At 32.8% G+C, this 17,582-nt stretch overlaps 1 protein-coding gene across 10 annotated transcripts in view; it reads left to right on the top strand.

Annotated features, from left to right (window-relative positions):
• Positions 1–11,710, top strand: part of LOC148601813 (nephrocystin-4-like) — a 48,796-nt gene extending 37,086 nt beyond the window's left edge. For 9 of the 10 annotated variants that reach the window (XM_088555352.1, XM_088555358.1, XM_088555354.1 and 6 more), the window contains 9 exons: positions 256–339; positions 2,612–2,820; positions 3,486–3,712; positions 4,640–4,829; positions 5,872–5,946; positions 6,277–6,433; positions 7,736–7,851; positions 9,238–9,404; positions 10,213–11,710. In XM_088555352.1, coding sequence (XP_088411478.1) covers positions 256–339; positions 2,612–2,820; positions 3,486–3,712; positions 4,640–4,829; positions 5,872–5,946; positions 6,277–6,433; positions 7,736–7,851; positions 9,238–9,404; positions 10,213–10,735 — 1,748 coding nt within the window. In that variant the 3' untranslated portion in view covers positions 10,736–11,710. The remainder of the gene's footprint in view (positions 1–255; positions 340–2,611; positions 2,821–3,485; positions 3,713–4,639; positions 4,830–5,871; positions 5,947–6,276; positions 6,434–7,735; positions 7,852–9,237; positions 9,405–10,212) is intronic. The other variant, XM_088555360.1, reaches the window with a different exon arrangement.
• The last annotated feature ends 5,872 nt before the right edge of the window (positions 11,711–17,582 follow it).

The raw sequence follows: 17,582 nt of genomic DNA, 5'->3' as shown, positions 1-17,582 counted from the left end.
CAATAGAATCTACTGGATTTTTAATGTTGATTGTCTCCTAAGAGCAGACAGATCGGATTGAATAATTACACATTTCATAATATACACCCATAAAACAACTTAATTACAAAAACAAAAATATGTAGCCTTTTTTGGGGTGTATCATATTTTTCAAATTTTGCGTGATTCTTACAAAGACAGCTACTTAAATTTTCATGTGTATAAATGTACATGTAGTTTAGCTCTTTATATACAGTAGATAGTTCTTGTTTTCAGTTGCCAGTAAGACAACAAAGGTTATCTCTAACACAGCTGGTAATATACCTTATCCTGGTGGTAGTCTCAATTCTGCCTATACAGGTAACATTTCTATGAGTTGCCCAGATGTTTCAGTTTACCTGAATTAAATGTATCACTACAGCTTTACAACTTGGTCATTTACACTAGACAACGTGTATTGCTGTAACGGCATTCTAAAGAGTTCAAATGTCAGATCAACTGGGGGTCAATCTGTGTGTAAAATAAAGGGTTGCAAGGTGTCTTGAGTAGTGAGGTAAATTTTCACAGATGACTGGTTCACCTTGCCACCCTTTATTTTTACACATGGTATGGTTCATTTTTACTTCCCTGGTGGTTATTTTTACGCATGGTATGGTCCATTTTCACCTCCCCAGGTGGTTATTTTTCACATGGTATGGTCCATTTTCACCTCCAGGTGGTTATTTTTACACATAGTATAGTCCATTTGCACCTCCCCAGGTGGTTGTTGGAGCAGTACCTATTATCTAATCTTAAAGCTTCAATTGAATGGCGGAAGTGATACAGTAACTACAGGTAGACTGAAATGCCGTGGTGAACTCACAATAATACATGTATTGTTCTGTTAACTCAATTCTTTACTTGTACTCCATTTCAATACTTCATACCTATATACTGAGTATTATATCTAACAGTACACTTCCTGCAGTTCCATCTGTAGTTTGATTCAATTTTTCGATTAAAATAGTCATTATTATTCGACTACCTTCATACACATGTAGGGATGTATGGCCACTACTGACTACTGTGTAAAAAGTAGCAACAATAAGAAGAAGCGCATGTAAATGATAAACATGTATAAGGTGTTATTTACTGTAAACGTACTTATTTTCGCTTGGTATTTATTTTCGCGGATTTCGCGGTTGACCATTTTCCGCGAACATAAATACCCATATCACAAAATTTAGAAGAAACTTTATTATCCTAGACAACACATACCCGTCCATCAAAGACAAATTGCTATGTAAACAATTTTACAACCAGAACGACCCAAGCTGACCTTTAAATTGTTGTGAAAACAATATCAGGTGAGAGCAGTCCACGCTACCTGTATTTGTAAGATTGACACTTTTATTGTGAATGTGTTCATTGATCCGAATAATCCATAGTGACCATAATGACCTGTGTACGCTTTGATCTTTATTTATTATGAAAGGGACAGTTAAATAATCGATCCGTCACATTTTATATTTAATAACATATTTACAGGTATTCAAAATAAAATTAAATCAATTATATACTGTCATTATTTGGTATAAAGTTACACATTCTTGCACATGTCAGCTATACCTGCCTTAGCCCACCCCCTTTTCAGTGTCTCAGTCTTAACGTTCTGAAATGCGTGTACGATCCAACCTGCTTGCAGTGGTTTGAGAGTAGACAAATGAAGGTCCACATTAATATCACCGATATTAACAGAACAGAACACAACAGAACTCACACATTAAAATCTACCCAGGGGAAAAGATCGATATTTTTTTTTATCTACATTACACTTTCTTTTTCATAGGCTCAATCCTTTGACAATCATTGATTTTTAATCATGGAATAAACTTTGTCTTTTACACAATGTTAAAAAGAGACAGAGTTATGTTCCGCGAAAATAGTAAAAGTTAAAACTAGAAAAACGCGAAATTAAATACCCGCGAACTTGTTTGAAGTTGTAAAATCGCGAATATAAGTACCCGCGAAAATAAGTACGTTTACAGTATACTCCCACTCAACATTATTACATCTGAAATTTCGTCAAAATTATCTTTGCTCCATATGAGTAGGTAGATTTCAAATGAAGTTTGTGACTTCATATAGATGGGGCACAAGTTGTAAGTAATTCTGAGTGCTGTCTGATATCAACTTCCTGTTTAAATGGATTTTGCAATTTTATTGTATGTTAAAATCACTGAAATTCTACTCCCAATGGACAGATTTATTTTAAGTTTGCTGTGTGGCATTATATACATGTAGATGGAGCATATGTTGTAAGAGATGTTGGTTGCTTTCTGATATCAACTTCCTGTATGATTGGGGGTACACCTAGCATCGAAATGCATGCAGCTTCAAGTTTTTCTTATCAAGGATTAGATATTAAGGTTAGCCAGTAAGCCTAAACCTGAGTCTTTTGTGTTTTTAATACCTGAAGGCATTGAGTCTGTAAAGAAAAATATGTTGATGCATCTGGTATATAAATGATTTATGATATTACAAAATTGTTTAAACTTTTAAATTTTCACGTATTCAAAGATCTGTTTTAATGATTCTAAATTCCACCATCAGTATTTATCAATAGCTCATTATCTTTGTTGTTGTTATTTAGCTGTAAGTCAGAAGAAAAAAGTAGCCAGAGCCCACCATATCACAGAAACTAACAGAGAAGTTGCCTCCCTTCTTCATGCCCACCAGGACCAGATTGTACCAGAGAGAGACACTAACAGAGAGGGTGACTCAGAAAAACTTCGTAAATTATCTCGTATGGAAGCAGTCAGACAAAAGCAGGGAATTGATAACAAATTCAATACTATTATGGTATGCTTAAATTGTGTACTGTGATTTGGAATGGCAAGGTCATTGTTCAGCACTTTGAAGCTATTAAAAAATATATTACTTGCTGCGTGTGTACTAAGAAGATGTTTTGAGTCAAAAAAGGCTTGTCCAATAAAGAATTAAGGGTACCTGAAAGAAAGTTACCACTTCTCAGAACAAGCTGTGTTATCTAATTTAATGCGGAACAAATGATCCTGCGAAACTCGTAAAAAAAAGCCACTAGTAAAATGCTATTTAATAATTGTAATTGAGAGATATTGCATCAAAAAATTTTATAGAATTATTGAAACTTCATGCTTAAGATTAGAGGACTTTAATGGGTTTTAAAGTTTAACACTGATATAAGAAACTGTACACGTAGTGGAACCCCTAAGCTGTTGGCTTTTGCAGTTCTCAGGAAAACCAACATTGATTTCAACCTCATTGTCTCAGTTATCAAACTATGGCATTCCTTAGTACTGTAAATTCAAAAATAATTGTGATATTTTTGTAAAACAATGATAAAATGTCTCTGGGTAAAACAATGCAACATGAGTGGCCAGCCCATGGTAAAACAATGATTCATTTTGTTCTGATTTACTTTAAATGAACCATTTTCAAAGTAAGCATTGAAATGTGAACATTTAAGGAAATTTCTACTTTTTCAGAGCTATAAGACAGAAAAACAGGAGAGGATGAGAGATTTCAAGACACTTGAAATTTACCGCGAACAGAGTAAAAAGGATGGAATACTGAACATGCTCAGCCAGGCCATAACAACTGATCATGTAATCAATCCAGCATTTGGCACTACAGAATTCTTTGAGTTTGTGCTGAAAAACCCATACAATGTCCAACAAACTTTCAGTGTTGAATTTGAAGACAAATATTTACAGTAAGTTTAACATATATAATTATATTTAGTTTGCAAAACACAAAAATATTGTATGGGTCCTTTCGACCAAAATAAAAAATATTTTAGATTTGCATCCCCTCCAGATTAAATTTGTTCACCATTCCCAAAAATCATTTTTGGATATTTTGCCCAAATTAGATCAATTTCCTTCAAATTGAAAGCATTTTTAACTAAAATTGATAAATAATTAAAAAAAAAATTAATTTGCCACCCTCCCTTAAGTTTAAAAAAATGTTGGATGAGAATCTTTGATTTTTTTTATTATGGCCTTATGTACTGGAAACTGACAAGCCAGCATGAGTCCAATATATTTGTTCAGTACAATATAGACCAGTGTGTCATTTTTTGTATTGTGTACTAAAGTCAATCATAACTTACATGTATTATGCAACCACCATAAAAATATGTGCAAAGTATATGTAAGTTCCTGTGATGTACCCCTACTCAATAATCATGCCTTCAACACCACATTGTCTGGATGTAAGTAGTTTGTATTTTACATAACTGGTTAATTCAGGTATCATTGAATTCATATTTCTATTCTGCCCTGAATAATGTCTTAGCCCAAATACTACTGTCCTTGATTAAATTACAGAACAAATGTGAATAAATACATTGTAATGCTGGTTTTTTTATGGTGTTGTCATTTTTTTTATATGTTCTGAGCTAGCTTTTGCCTGTTCTTCGAGTGGATATCTCATTTGTTTATATAGCTTATATTGAGGTATTCCATGGAAAGAACTGGATTTATTATTGAATAAATTTTATGGTGTGTTCACTTGTTGTTTCAGTTCATTTTTCGATACAGGAGAAAATTACACTTCACGACTGTATGATTTTAAGACTAGGAACAAATTTTAAAGTGTCCATATTGATGCATTATACATGTCACTGTTACATTTATAGTGTAATAACTGATGCCAGAGAATGGAGATTTTATAAACAGCTGAATGGTCTACAGACCCCTATAGAAGAAGGAATGTTTAATAAACAGAGTAAAGGGAAGTTTGCTGAAATTTTTCTACGGCCAAAGGAGACTGTGTATATACCATTCAAATATCTCTCCTTCAAAGCTGACCACTCAGTACATCCACAGGTCTGTATAATAGGGTCTTTACCGAACCAAAATGAGACTGTGTATACTATAAACATACTAATTTTTGCTTTGTTCTAATTTTCAATGTTTTCATGGTTGACATAAAACCAGAGAAAACAATACCAGTGAAATTGATTTTAACACTATTTTACACTAAACATTTTTCTTTTTTTTTTTTGAAATTGCAAAAATTGATACCTGCGAATATGTTCACTTGACAGAATCAATGAAAACCAGCAACCACGAAAAATTTATACTTTACAGTATACCATTCAAATATCTCTCCTTCAAACTGACCTCTCAGAACATCCATAGGTCTGTAGAATTAGGGTCTTTTATCTAACTTATCAAGTCATTTGTAAAATGTTTTACAAAAGGAAATTATTCTCTTAATGTTATAATTATTAAGAATACAGTACTTTCTTTGAAAATTTATGTTGATGTTGATTTTTTTTTTTTAATAATTGAGTTTGTACAACTTATGATTGTTTAGAACTTACTCCTTTGAACAATAAGATAAATGGAATTTTTGTTCTAAACTTGTAGAAATAACATCATACTTCTCAATGAAGCGATATATTGTACAAGAAATCCTACCTAATATAATTACACTTACTGTTGTCCTTAATATTGTATTGCAGATGTGAAATTTCACGATTTTAAGACAAAAATGTTGGCGTTTCTAATTTTGGCAGATGCTAAATTGTGCACTGAGTTCTGAAGCCCAGAGTGAATATTTTGAGAAATTAATTTTTTTGGCGTTTTTAGACAGAATGCTAAAATACATGAAAAATTAGCACCCTGCGACAATTACCCAGAATATGGTACTCTGTTTTTTTGTTTTTGTTTCACTTATATTGCTAGTCACATGTTGCTTATACTTATCGTTAATATGAAGTTTTAATAATTCATTTATTTATGCAATTATTCTTTTATCGATATTATTTTATTAATAGAGGCAACTGTTAAGAAACGGTATTCTAAGACAGGCTTTATTTTGGGAATCAAAAATTAGAATATATTTTTATTTTTATTTTTGCAGGGACCAGTTGATCCATTCAGAAAGAAAGAAAAGTCTGGGAAATCAGAAGATTGTCTGAAAGAGACCTCTGTTAGGGTATGTTTGTCTTCCAGACTTTAAACATATTAGTACTTATATTAGTTATTACATATTACAGATGGGTGAAGTACCAGTACCCTAAAGAAAAGCCATGAGACATAATCGGCAAACATAACAACCATGTCAAACACATTTATAGTTGTACATTAAGTCTTACAATGTTATGATTGTCTTGAGTATAGGATAAATGAATTTTCAAATTGAGAAAAATATAGCAAAAGGCTTGAATGGAAATAAGGATTTAAAAAAAGAGCATTTTTAAAGCTATTATTCAAATGTTCACTTCAATGCACAGAAAAATTTATTTGATAATGTTTATACTTGTAGGTCTGTTTCAATGGAGAAGATGGTAAATCAGTATCTATTATGGCCCTGAAGGTCCAACCTATACCCCATGTTATAGACCAGACCTTCAGATTCCACAGTCCAGAACAAACATTCCTTAAGAGGTCCATTAGATTACCTCCCTTGGACTCCTTACCAGGTATGTGCATTTTTAATATTGTTCAAAATATACCACAGAAACCCAATTAAATACTCTATCAAATTAGAAATAAGATGAGGTTTTTATTGACAGAAAATATTTGGGGTGAAAATTCTGATTATTGTGCAGTTGGCTTCCAGTATAAATTAAAACTACATTTTACTACTACATATAATTGAAAGGAAATTCATTGTAAATGTCCTTTTCACAAACGAACCTGTCCACTGCAAGGATTGACTGTAGCTACTGTAAGTGTATTAATTTAGCTGCAATTGCTAATTTTCACAGATTTTGTCAAGTGAACATATTTACAGGTATCAATTTTCGTGGTATCAAAAAATTATGAGCTTTATATAGCATTAAAAATCAATTTTGCTGGTACTATTTTTTTCGCTTTTCTGTCCTCAGCGAAAATAGAGAAAATTGATACTTTTACAGTATTTTAATTATCGTAGAAATATCCATGTATTTTTTATTCTCTTAACACCAACATCTTTAATACAGAGATATATGAAAACATGTATACATGTACATGTACATTCAGGACAATTAGAATGATAAAACATATATGTACAACATATCTAGTTAATGTATGTATGTATGTATGGCAGTGACAGAAATTAGCAGTAGACCTACAGACCAAGTCTATGTAAAATCAAGCAGGTTTATGATGAAATTGGCTCAAGTTATGTACAGTGCTGTCTATGTAAAATAATGATGGGTCTATGTTGACAAAATATTCAGTTTCTAACTCTGAAGGAGGTGCACTAAGAATAAGAATTTCTGAAACAATGTTATCACCTTGGATTGTCTATTTTTGAAGAGATATATACACTCATAACTGAAGCATCTTTAAGTAGAAAGACATGACAGATCAGAAATAACCACTTGAAACTTTGAAAACATTTTTTAATAACACCACTCAATGGAGAGGAGGGTATACTGTTTTACTCTTTGTATGTGTATCCCTGTTTCCATGTGTCTGTAACAATTTTCCCTCACTGTTTTCTCAGCAACTACTCATTACAGCAACTTTGAATTTTAACACATTCTTCCTGTAGGTACACCATATCATGGGATTTATTTTGGAGAAAATTTGACAACTTCCTGTTTATCAAGGACTTTTTTTATATTCATTCTATTGTGATTTAAAGCGGGGGTATTACTAGTGAGCCAATGCTCACAGACTTCTTGTTTTTCAATGTTAACATTATGATGGAAACACCGATACACTACATTATCACACAATAAAATTTATAAAGTTCTTAAAAGTAAGTATGTGACTTATTTAACTGTTATCAGGGGCACCTGTTGGAGGTAGAGGTATAAATCAGCTGTTTGTCAGATCCAGCGACCCTAACATCATCACAGAATGTAAACCTACACAACCTGGTGAACCACTTGATGTTTATCTTAAGGTAATTATGTTTTATCATATTTGATTTGTATTGAACTTTCTGATTGGCTGGTTCTTTTTTGGCAACTGAGTTTATTTTATATAACTAGGTTTGGTACTTAGATGTCATCATTGTCAATTTGTCCTCAAATCGTGATTCTAATACTTCAAAACTAATGTTTTGGCTATAAACCAATATTAAAACCTTTAATTTAATCTATTGAAAATTAAGTTGGAAATATTAATAGGATAATTGATTGGAAAGAGTCAATAAGGAAAATATTGTCTCAAGTGCTGAAGAAAACCTAGATTTAACGAGAGTGTGGAAGTTGTTCTGGGCATGAGTTAAATTTCAATAAGTTCTAGACACAAATGATCATATTTTTGTTATATACTCTTTCTAATTATTTTTTCTCCTTATTATTCCCAATAGATGATCCAATTTATTACATTGATTTTTCTCCATTATATGTTGCATTTTTCAACATAAATTTTGAATTTTGTGAACAGCAGATTGATATTTGTGTTGGGACATTTTGTGATGTATTGGACGGAGAAAGTCCAAGAGTGAAATTACAGAATTCATTTGACAGTGTGAAATATGAAAAAAATTATACGAGAAAATTTATGTAAATCGCTGCTATCTATATATTGTCTCTTATTTATGAACAGGCAATACATAATAACATGGTTTTGGCAAGTTTCTGTCTTTGACCCATTTTCTTTACTTTATATACTACTGTGAAAGTACTTTAAATCGTGGATACCAATTTTCGTGGAATAGGGAAGAAACACATGTCCATGGATTCTTGAAATTATGGTATTAAGGTGTTTAATATACACATCAATGGAAACCTCCTATTCGTTGGGATCCAAATTTCATGTTTTGGCCTAACCATTAAAACCACGAACATTGGTACCCTACGAACAATAGTACTTTTTACAGTATTTAGTAGAAAATTATGCTTTAAAAACAAACATTGAAACTTGTCCAAACCAAACTCTGTTTGGACTGGAGAAGGTACACACTTAAGACAGCTGTTCAGTTTATCCAGGTTCAAAATATATTTAAACTGATACAAAAGGACTTAAAGTTTATGGTTTAGACAGGTTTTAGGTTTGTTCCTGGTTCATTTTAGACAGGTGTTTTGGCTTAGGTTTTTGGCTCATTCATGGTTCATTTTAGAAGGTTTTTTGGCTTATTCATGGTTCGGTTTAGACAGGTTTTTGGTTTATTCATTGTTCATTTTAGACAGATTTCACAGTACTATAAAGATACAAAGTTACTCTAACAATCATGGTTAAATCTTAACTTTACATGATAAAGTAAATATATCAAGTCTATTATTTGTACAATCTATTTTAAATTTTTTTTCCATTGAATTGTATGTTTATTTTTTTTCACCAGGTTGCTATGGGAGCCTCACCCCAGGTCAAAAGATTTTATATTGCATTATACTCTGAAGCCTTCTTGTCACGACCGATACAAGTTTGGCAGATCTATGCTCATTCTCTTCAAAGGGTCGATGTGAACTGTGTGGAAGGACAGACCTCCAGATTCTCACTACTTCTCAGGTATTTTTTTTTTCATCATTTATAGCACATACAATGGTGATGTTCAGGGGTAGAGTTGGTCTTCCCTTGTTCAAATGACAATTCCCTGATAATCTTCCAAAGGTAGTTACCTGAAACATTGAGATAGATATTTGGATTTTCTATCAATATCTGTTGAATTGTCTAATAGAAGTTAAATTCTCCTTTGCAATCAATTGTCCAGGTCAGTCTTCTATTAATTGCTTTTAAATTAAGGGAAGACCAATACTTCTCCATTAACATCATTATTATATGTGCTGTAATTTCTGTGATGCTTTTGTTACATTAATGTGATAAGAGAAAGAAGTGCTAATTAGGAAAAAAGGGATACATATCAAAATGACAATAACTTTATCAAGCAATGGGAAAAAAAACAGCTGAAGACACTCAATGGGCCTTCAATGTTCAGTAAAACATTTATTTCACCCTCAACTGGCCTATGAAACAACAAATTTACTGGTTGAATTTTTTTTTAAAGAGGAGGGTTTAATGGTATATACTGTACACATACTGATTTTGCTATTTTCATGATGAAACAAAAAAGCATGAAATATAGGACCCATGAAATTGATTTGTATCACTTGAAAGAATCTGCAAAAATTGGCAACTGCAAAATATAATACGTTTGTAGTACATGTATCTTGAAAATAACAATATATTGCTATTATTGCTATCATGTCTAAAGTTTGAAATTATTCAATTTGATTATTTTCCTCTGTTTTTCCTCAAATGCAAATCATTTGTAGTGCCATCTTGCATCTTGCGACTTATACTATAATTTATATTTCAGGGGTACCCAGTCTTCTCGCCTTGTAAGATGTTTCTCCTCAAATGATCAAGAAATGCAGCTTTACCCTAATGAACAATTTATGTTAGCAGCTGGAGCTGTCCATGAACTTAGTGTTGCTGTCCGTCCACTGTCAGAAGGCATTAAAATCTTCCAACTCAACGTTGTTGATATTGAATACCACCAGCTTATTAGAAATTGGCTGATCTGTGTTACATGTCGTGCTCCAATGATTTCTAGAGTGTTCGATCTTCAACTGCCTGTAGGCGGTGGTAAAGGAAGTAGCAAGAGGATTACTTTTACAAATCTCTACCCTCACAAAAAGACATTTATTTTGCTTACTAACCAACCAGAACTGCTGCAGTTTAAAGAGTCAAGGATTGAGGTTGAGGGTGGAGCAGAACATGTTATAGGTCTGCGATTCTCTCCTGTAATGAAACCTGGTGCTTCAGAAGTTATGTTATTCATAAATGACGAGGATGATAAGAATGAAGAGACATACAAAATTAATGCTACTTATAATTAAAAGTTGAACTGTTGATTGTGGCCTTGACCCGTTATGCATGAGTGAATGAAGAGACACACAAAATTAATGCTACTTATAATTTAAAGTTGAACTGTTGATTGTGGCCTTGACCTGTTATGCATGAGTGGTATGATTATTTTAAAAGGTTATGTCCATATATAAAAGGTTGCCCCTTTGTCTTTCGTTCAGTCTTTTTAACAAAATTTTTGATAATTTAGAAAACTCTGCTGCCATCCAAATATATTTTAAAAAGTCTTTTATATGTATATTAGTTTTGTGAAAAAAATATTCCAATGGTTCATCACTCAAAACCTTCAAGGTTTATAATCTCAGAGCTGTATCCAGATGTCTTAGGTTGTTGATCCTATCATTTCAGTTGACTCATCTTTTTTATACCCCCACTTAAATTGGTATGCTGTTTTACTATGGTCCATGTGTCTGTGTCTGTTTTAATAAGGCATAAAGGTAACAGAAATGAGTAAGGACGTATAGTTTATTTAAGCAGGTAGACCTAGGGTAAGGGACATACGTCTTGAAATCAATGATATGTTTGTATCATATTCAATTTCACCAAAGCCTATCAAGCTTCCATTTGAAACAGAATGAATCAGTCAAAGTTTCTTTTACGCTTAAATGAGATTGATATAAAATGCTGAATACAAACGTTCTAATGATTTGTATGAGTTGTGTCCCTTACCGTAGGTCTACCTCCTTAATCCATGTAGAAAAATGGAACCATTCTTCCTACCAAAATCATTAAGTTCCCTGCTTCTTACCCCTGCAGATATGAGGAATAACTTGACTGAATCTTTAAATAGATCTGATGAAAAGATACTGCCGGAGAGCTAACTGTGATATGAATATTTAAGTTATTTATATTTTTATTGTATTGTAGGTGAAATAGTAGTCTTTTGTGTTTATGTAGAAAATAAAAAAAAGTATTTATGAAAAATAAAGTTACTAGATCATTGCTGATTTGATTGTTTCTTTAATGAATATCACATAATTAACATTGAAATCCATGGACAAAGACCAGACATGGAAAACAGACACACACAACAAAGAACATGAAGTAACCAAAATAATGCATACAAAGTAACTAAAGTAAATGATCAACTCCAACCACAAAAAACAATGAGCATGGAGCCAGGTGCTGTAGTAGGATGGCCATCCTCTGCTTTTCTAGAAAAACCAGCCTAAGTTGCTCATAAAAAGTCGTTAAATGTGATGCACCCTCAGAAAGGCTACACATTTTTTTATTTTTGTTACAAAGTTGCTTTATACGCCTAAAGGATGAAATGTATAATTATTCATTCCAATCTGTCTCTTTTTAGGACATAATTCACATTGAGAATCTAACAGTTTCTATTGTATTTTAGTGACATTTACAGAGTTATCTCCCTTAATTTTGAATTCTACATTGCATTCTTTATAATTTTTATCTCATATGAAGAAGGTTTCTACGAAGAGCCGCATGTAATTTTCAGTTTACATATTATAATGAGCATTTTAATAAAATATCAAAACTAAAAATATGTAGGCATTCCAACCATATACAATGTATCACATTTTGAATGATTTTTGGCTGGAGTCAATGAATTGCATTCAACGCGGTAATAGGATGCAAATATATATTTTAATACTACATAGCAAACACTTTAACCATAACCATTTTTTTGGCATATGCGTTACATATTATCCAAACTAAAACATTAAATATGACATGCAACAACTCATCAAATTAACAATTCTGAAACACGCAATGTTCTGTTGACAATCAGAGTAAATAATGTATTCATTTATTTCTATATCAATTTAGAAATTTACGTAGTGATAGTATAATTACTATAAACTCTCCATGCTTCTAACAATTTCCCATGTCCACGGAACCCATGACTAGTTAAAACTTTGTCCAGTTCTGTAACTGCCGCCGGGTGGAACTTAAATCTATGTTCATGATACAAGTCCAACCCAAGCACATCTGCCAGCATACCAATGTAAACATCATCAAAGCGAAAGTACTTAACATGGGGTGCTACCATAATCATTTTTTTTATTACCGCAAACGTAGTCAGTATACTACCCCCATGGTGAAATTTTGGATAGAAAATATACTTATATTCTTTAAATGACACAGACCATTTTGAAACCTTGAAATGGTCTGGTGTACACCACCAGCATATACTACCAAACATCCACCATGGATTAGGCATACGTTTTAAATCTTTAACAAATGACAGAATATTTTTTATATTCACAAAGTAGTCGTCGTCAAGAAGCAACACGTACTTCGTATTCGAACAGAACTGATCAATCCATTTGAATGTTACTAACATTTTGTAGGTGTTGTTATAATATTTGTCTTGAAATGAGCCTTGTACAATATCTAGATGGATATCATTTTCAGCTTCTAACGGTATTTTGTTGACCTCCGATTCTCCAACGAAAAACACGCGTTTGATTCTTGGGTCTTTAATACCTCCCCATGTTTTACGGATGGCCATCCGCTGATCGTAATTTCCAACGTATGACTTTATAGCTATCAGAATAGTCATATCCTGGTTGCCAAAAGAGGCACAAGGAGTTATATTAATGCTTATTATCGATGGTATATGATTGTCAGCGGCAATATCAAAATTTTCCATTGATGGCAAAATATTTTGTACTATGTTTAATCTGTCATTTAGGCATATGATGGTCAGTCTCCCGGTTGTTAGATACCAAAATGCAAAAATGAAACAGAAATACATAATGCAGGTTTTCAGTCTCCAGCTACCCATTCTCATTGGTAATAATGAAGAAACCTGACATCTGTAAATCTCCAAATCGTCGAGGTTAAAAGTCTGAAATTATGAAACACACGATGCGCATTAAATTAAGTTTCTATAGACTCTCCAGTATATTTGTAAAGAAAATATACCACCAAACAAGTTCTTATCCTTTATGTGTGTGTGTGCAATTTGTACACCACTATAAACTGGGATCGTGGAACGAGTGCACCAGTAAGGTAAGCATCCTCTGCTTAGAAACATCCGCCGAGCTGCTCATAAATAATCAAGTAAGGAGTAGACGAAAGAGGAAAGGAAAACTATAAAACGTTGAACAAGTCGGTTATCATGGTGCAGATGGATATATCGAAACAACTCACGAGTGCATGGTAACGACCATAAAACTTCTGTAGTGATGACTTCAACCTTGTAGCAATATAACCCTGTTTCAGAAGCGTAATTGTAAGAAGTCTAGCGCGGTACAAAACTTCTGTGTAGTAACGGCAAGCTCTAACGCAACGTATGAGTTGTGATTTGAAAACACCATACGCAGGTGCTGAAGGGATATTGCCATAGATAAAACGAACATTGACAATACAGAAAGATAAGTCATCGCGTTTGTTGTATAGTCTGACCGATAGCTCATTGTTTTTAGTGGATACTACAGACAGTGTGAAGTCGGCCTCATATCTTGACCTACACTTGGAAATCGACAGTAAGGGAAAACTATTGACCAAACTTTACGACAGACGTGATGACTTTTAATTCAGAATTGTTAACTCTCCTTTCATCTTTGGCAACATCCCTTCGGCACCTGCGTATGGAATGTTCATATCACAACTCATACGTTATGCCAGAGCATGCCAAAATTACACAGACTTTTTATATCGCGCTAGACTACTAACAAGTAGGCTCCTGGAACAGGATTATGTTGCTACAAGATTGAAGTCATCACTACAGAAGTTTTATGGTCGCCATCATGAACTCGTGGATCGTTAACGGTGTATCCATCGGCGTCATGAAAACTGAATTGTTCAACGTGTCATTTGTTTTCTTTTCCTCTTTTGTCTACCCCGGACTTGACTTTTTATGACCAACTCGGCGGGTGTTTCTAGAAAAGCAGGGGACGCTTTCCCTACCGGTACACCTGGTCCATGCTCCATGTTTTTAGTGGAGTCCGTGTTGCTTCCACTTTTCCTTATTTGGTTCCCTTGATTACTCTTTCATACAGTATGAAAAATATGGTGTCTAATACTGTAGGTGGAGTTGTTCACTTAAAAATTGATATGAGTGAAAAAATTATTGTTGAGAGAAAAAAAAAGTGTGCATTTGATGTTCGGACTGTTATTTCATTTATTTTCTTCCCACAAGCATACCAAAATAAATGTAAAATTGTTCCATGGCATTTCCCTTTGCACCAGAACAAATCTACCAAATTAATACCACTTTCATAAAAAGAAATAAATTCTACTCATTCTACAATTAATATTACAATTAAGAATTTTAAAAATACCTTTCAGTTTAGGTTTTTGTTTATTTGCCGATAAACTGAAAGAAAATGTATATATATCCTGCTCAAATTTGGCAAGGTATGCTCTTAGATAATTTCTGGTGAATGAAAATGATGCACAGAAATGCAAAGGATGTAGAAAATGAATGCATGAAGTATGTCAGCTGTATAATGAATGAATAATGACATAATTAACCAAATAATTAAACTATTTCAACACACCATAAAAATATTGTGTGTGAATTGTGTCTTGCATTACTTTAAGCTCGTAATATCACAAGTTTAACTTAAAACAAGTTTGTGTGCAAAACAAAAAGTATCAATATCAATACCACTACTTGTAGACAATTTCTTTTCCCAAATATGTGTGCCTTCATAAACATGAGAACAAATTGAGAGAAACATTTCAATTTTCATAAAAGATCTTTTTCAATTTTGACCATACGAAAGTGATGGCTAAATCATTTGAGGGAAACTTTTAGTGGAAAAAACCCTGTTAAGGAGAATAAGATAAACTGAGGTATTTAAATTTTCTGATTTCAGTAAAATTACATTTTAGCTCCTCAATTCAAATGCTAATAAAGACCGTTCATAAACCATACATTTGATGCATGAAGGTATTAAAGAGTAATCAAGGGAACCAAGGTTATAGCGGTAATCAAAAGAATGTAATCCAGGGACAAAGATCAGACATGGAAAACAGACATACACAACCAAAAACATAAAGTAACTAAAATCATACATACAAAGTAACAAAAGTAAAAGAGCAACTCGGACTCCACTAAAAACTGGGAGCATGGACTAGATGCACCGGTAGGGTAAGCGTCCTCTGCTTTTCTAGAAAAGCTCATAAAAAGTCAAGTCCGGGGTAGACAAACGAGGGAAGGAAAACTATGACCCGTTGAATAAATCAGTTTTCATGGTGCTGATGGATACACCATAACGATCCACGAGTTCATGATGACGACCATAAAACTTCTGTAGTGATGATTTCAATCTTGTAGAAACATAACTGTGTTCCAGAAGCCTATTTGTTAGAGTTCTAGCGCGATACAAAAAGTCTGCGTAGTTTTGAAGAAGTTATTGGCTATTTTAATGCAAAATCACCAAGCAAATAAATTTATGACTCCCTTTGTTAGGTTTTAAAATCAAACGTAACATTAAATAAGAATAATTTGAGATACTTGAAAGAGTATCCATCCGTATGCACATATTGTAATACTATGACAATTTTGTAAAATACTTGAAATAGAAAAAATGTTATAGTAGAATACTTGCCTTTAATCATGAAAACGCTAAGTGTATGCTGAATGTTAGCATTTGTCATATTTTCAAAATAATAGCATTCCTTCCTTGAAAGAGTAATCAAGGGAACCAAGGTTATGGCGGTAATCAATAGAATGTAATCCATAGCCAAAGACCAGAGATGGAAACAGAAAGTACCAACGTTTTTTATTGATTTTTTAAGTTGCGTAATCAACTGTTTTGATATTCATTCTTTATGTTGACCAGGGCATAAAGTTTACTGCAGTGGTTGGCACAAAGGAAAATATCCCCGGTAATACACAATAAAAATAAAATATATATCTGGTATAGCTATTATAGACTGTTACATGTCGAAGTCCAACTTAGCAAATCAATAGTAATGTAAAGTGAAATCAGTATCGTGTTTTTTTTATTGATGTAATCAAAACGACAAATGAAATTAACGTTGATGCAAATTAAAATTTTTCACCTTTTACATACAACGAATATTGTAAAGTGAAGGTATATGTATAAGCTATATACGTAAAGAAATGTAAATGTCCATCGATATACAATTGTATTTGTATTTTGTATTGTATTTAGTCGACAAAATTTAATTGGTGCAATAAAAGCTCAAATATATATTGTTCATTCCCTTTCCGTTGTCCATAAACGATTTTTTTTTTGTCTTTTGAAGTAGGTGTATTTTCTTCTTGAAGTCATTGTTGACTTCAACCTGAAATAATTTGGACATTTTAAACTATTATGTTGGTGTTGATAAAAGTTCAGGCAGGAAAATATTGTGTGTAATGTTAGTTCTCAGTTATTTTTTTTCCTATTTGATTATTCTTTTGTACAATGTGCACCCCATGACAACTTCTGATTAGTAAAAAATCTTGCATTCCCTGATAATAAGTGTACAGTATTGTCTACAATTAAAATTATAAGCAGAACTATCCTCAGTTTTATAAATCTTTAAAAACAATTACACGATTTAAACAAAAAACAAAAGTTGCAGTAAGATTGAAAAGAAAGCAACAAGTTTTCGACAATAGAAATGTTACACACAATAAGATTCTAGTCATCCTGTGAAAGAATTAGCAAATTCATTATACCAGTACGTATAGCAAGTTGTTTTGTGCTAAATACAATGTACTTATAGGTTCAATAGAATCACAAATATTCAAGTAAAACTTGTAAACATAGTAGAGATGTTGAACTTGGTATTCTGGTATTCTCAAACGTGTTCAAACGTACTTGAAATTTTTGGAATTTGTATTACAAAAATTGTCCTAACAGGACCAGGCGGCAGAGGTACGCATTA

Source organism: Perna viridis, chromosome 12 (genome assembly GCF_037379345.1).
Source record: "Perna viridis isolate PV_CMFRI_1.1 ecotype Kerala chromosome 12, ASM3737934v1, whole genome shotgun sequence".
In the NCBI taxonomy this organism is placed as follows: Eukaryota; Metazoa; Mollusca; class Bivalvia; order Mytilida; family Mytilidae; genus Perna; species Perna viridis.
This window is presented reverse-complemented; position numbering and strand designations above follow the sequence as displayed.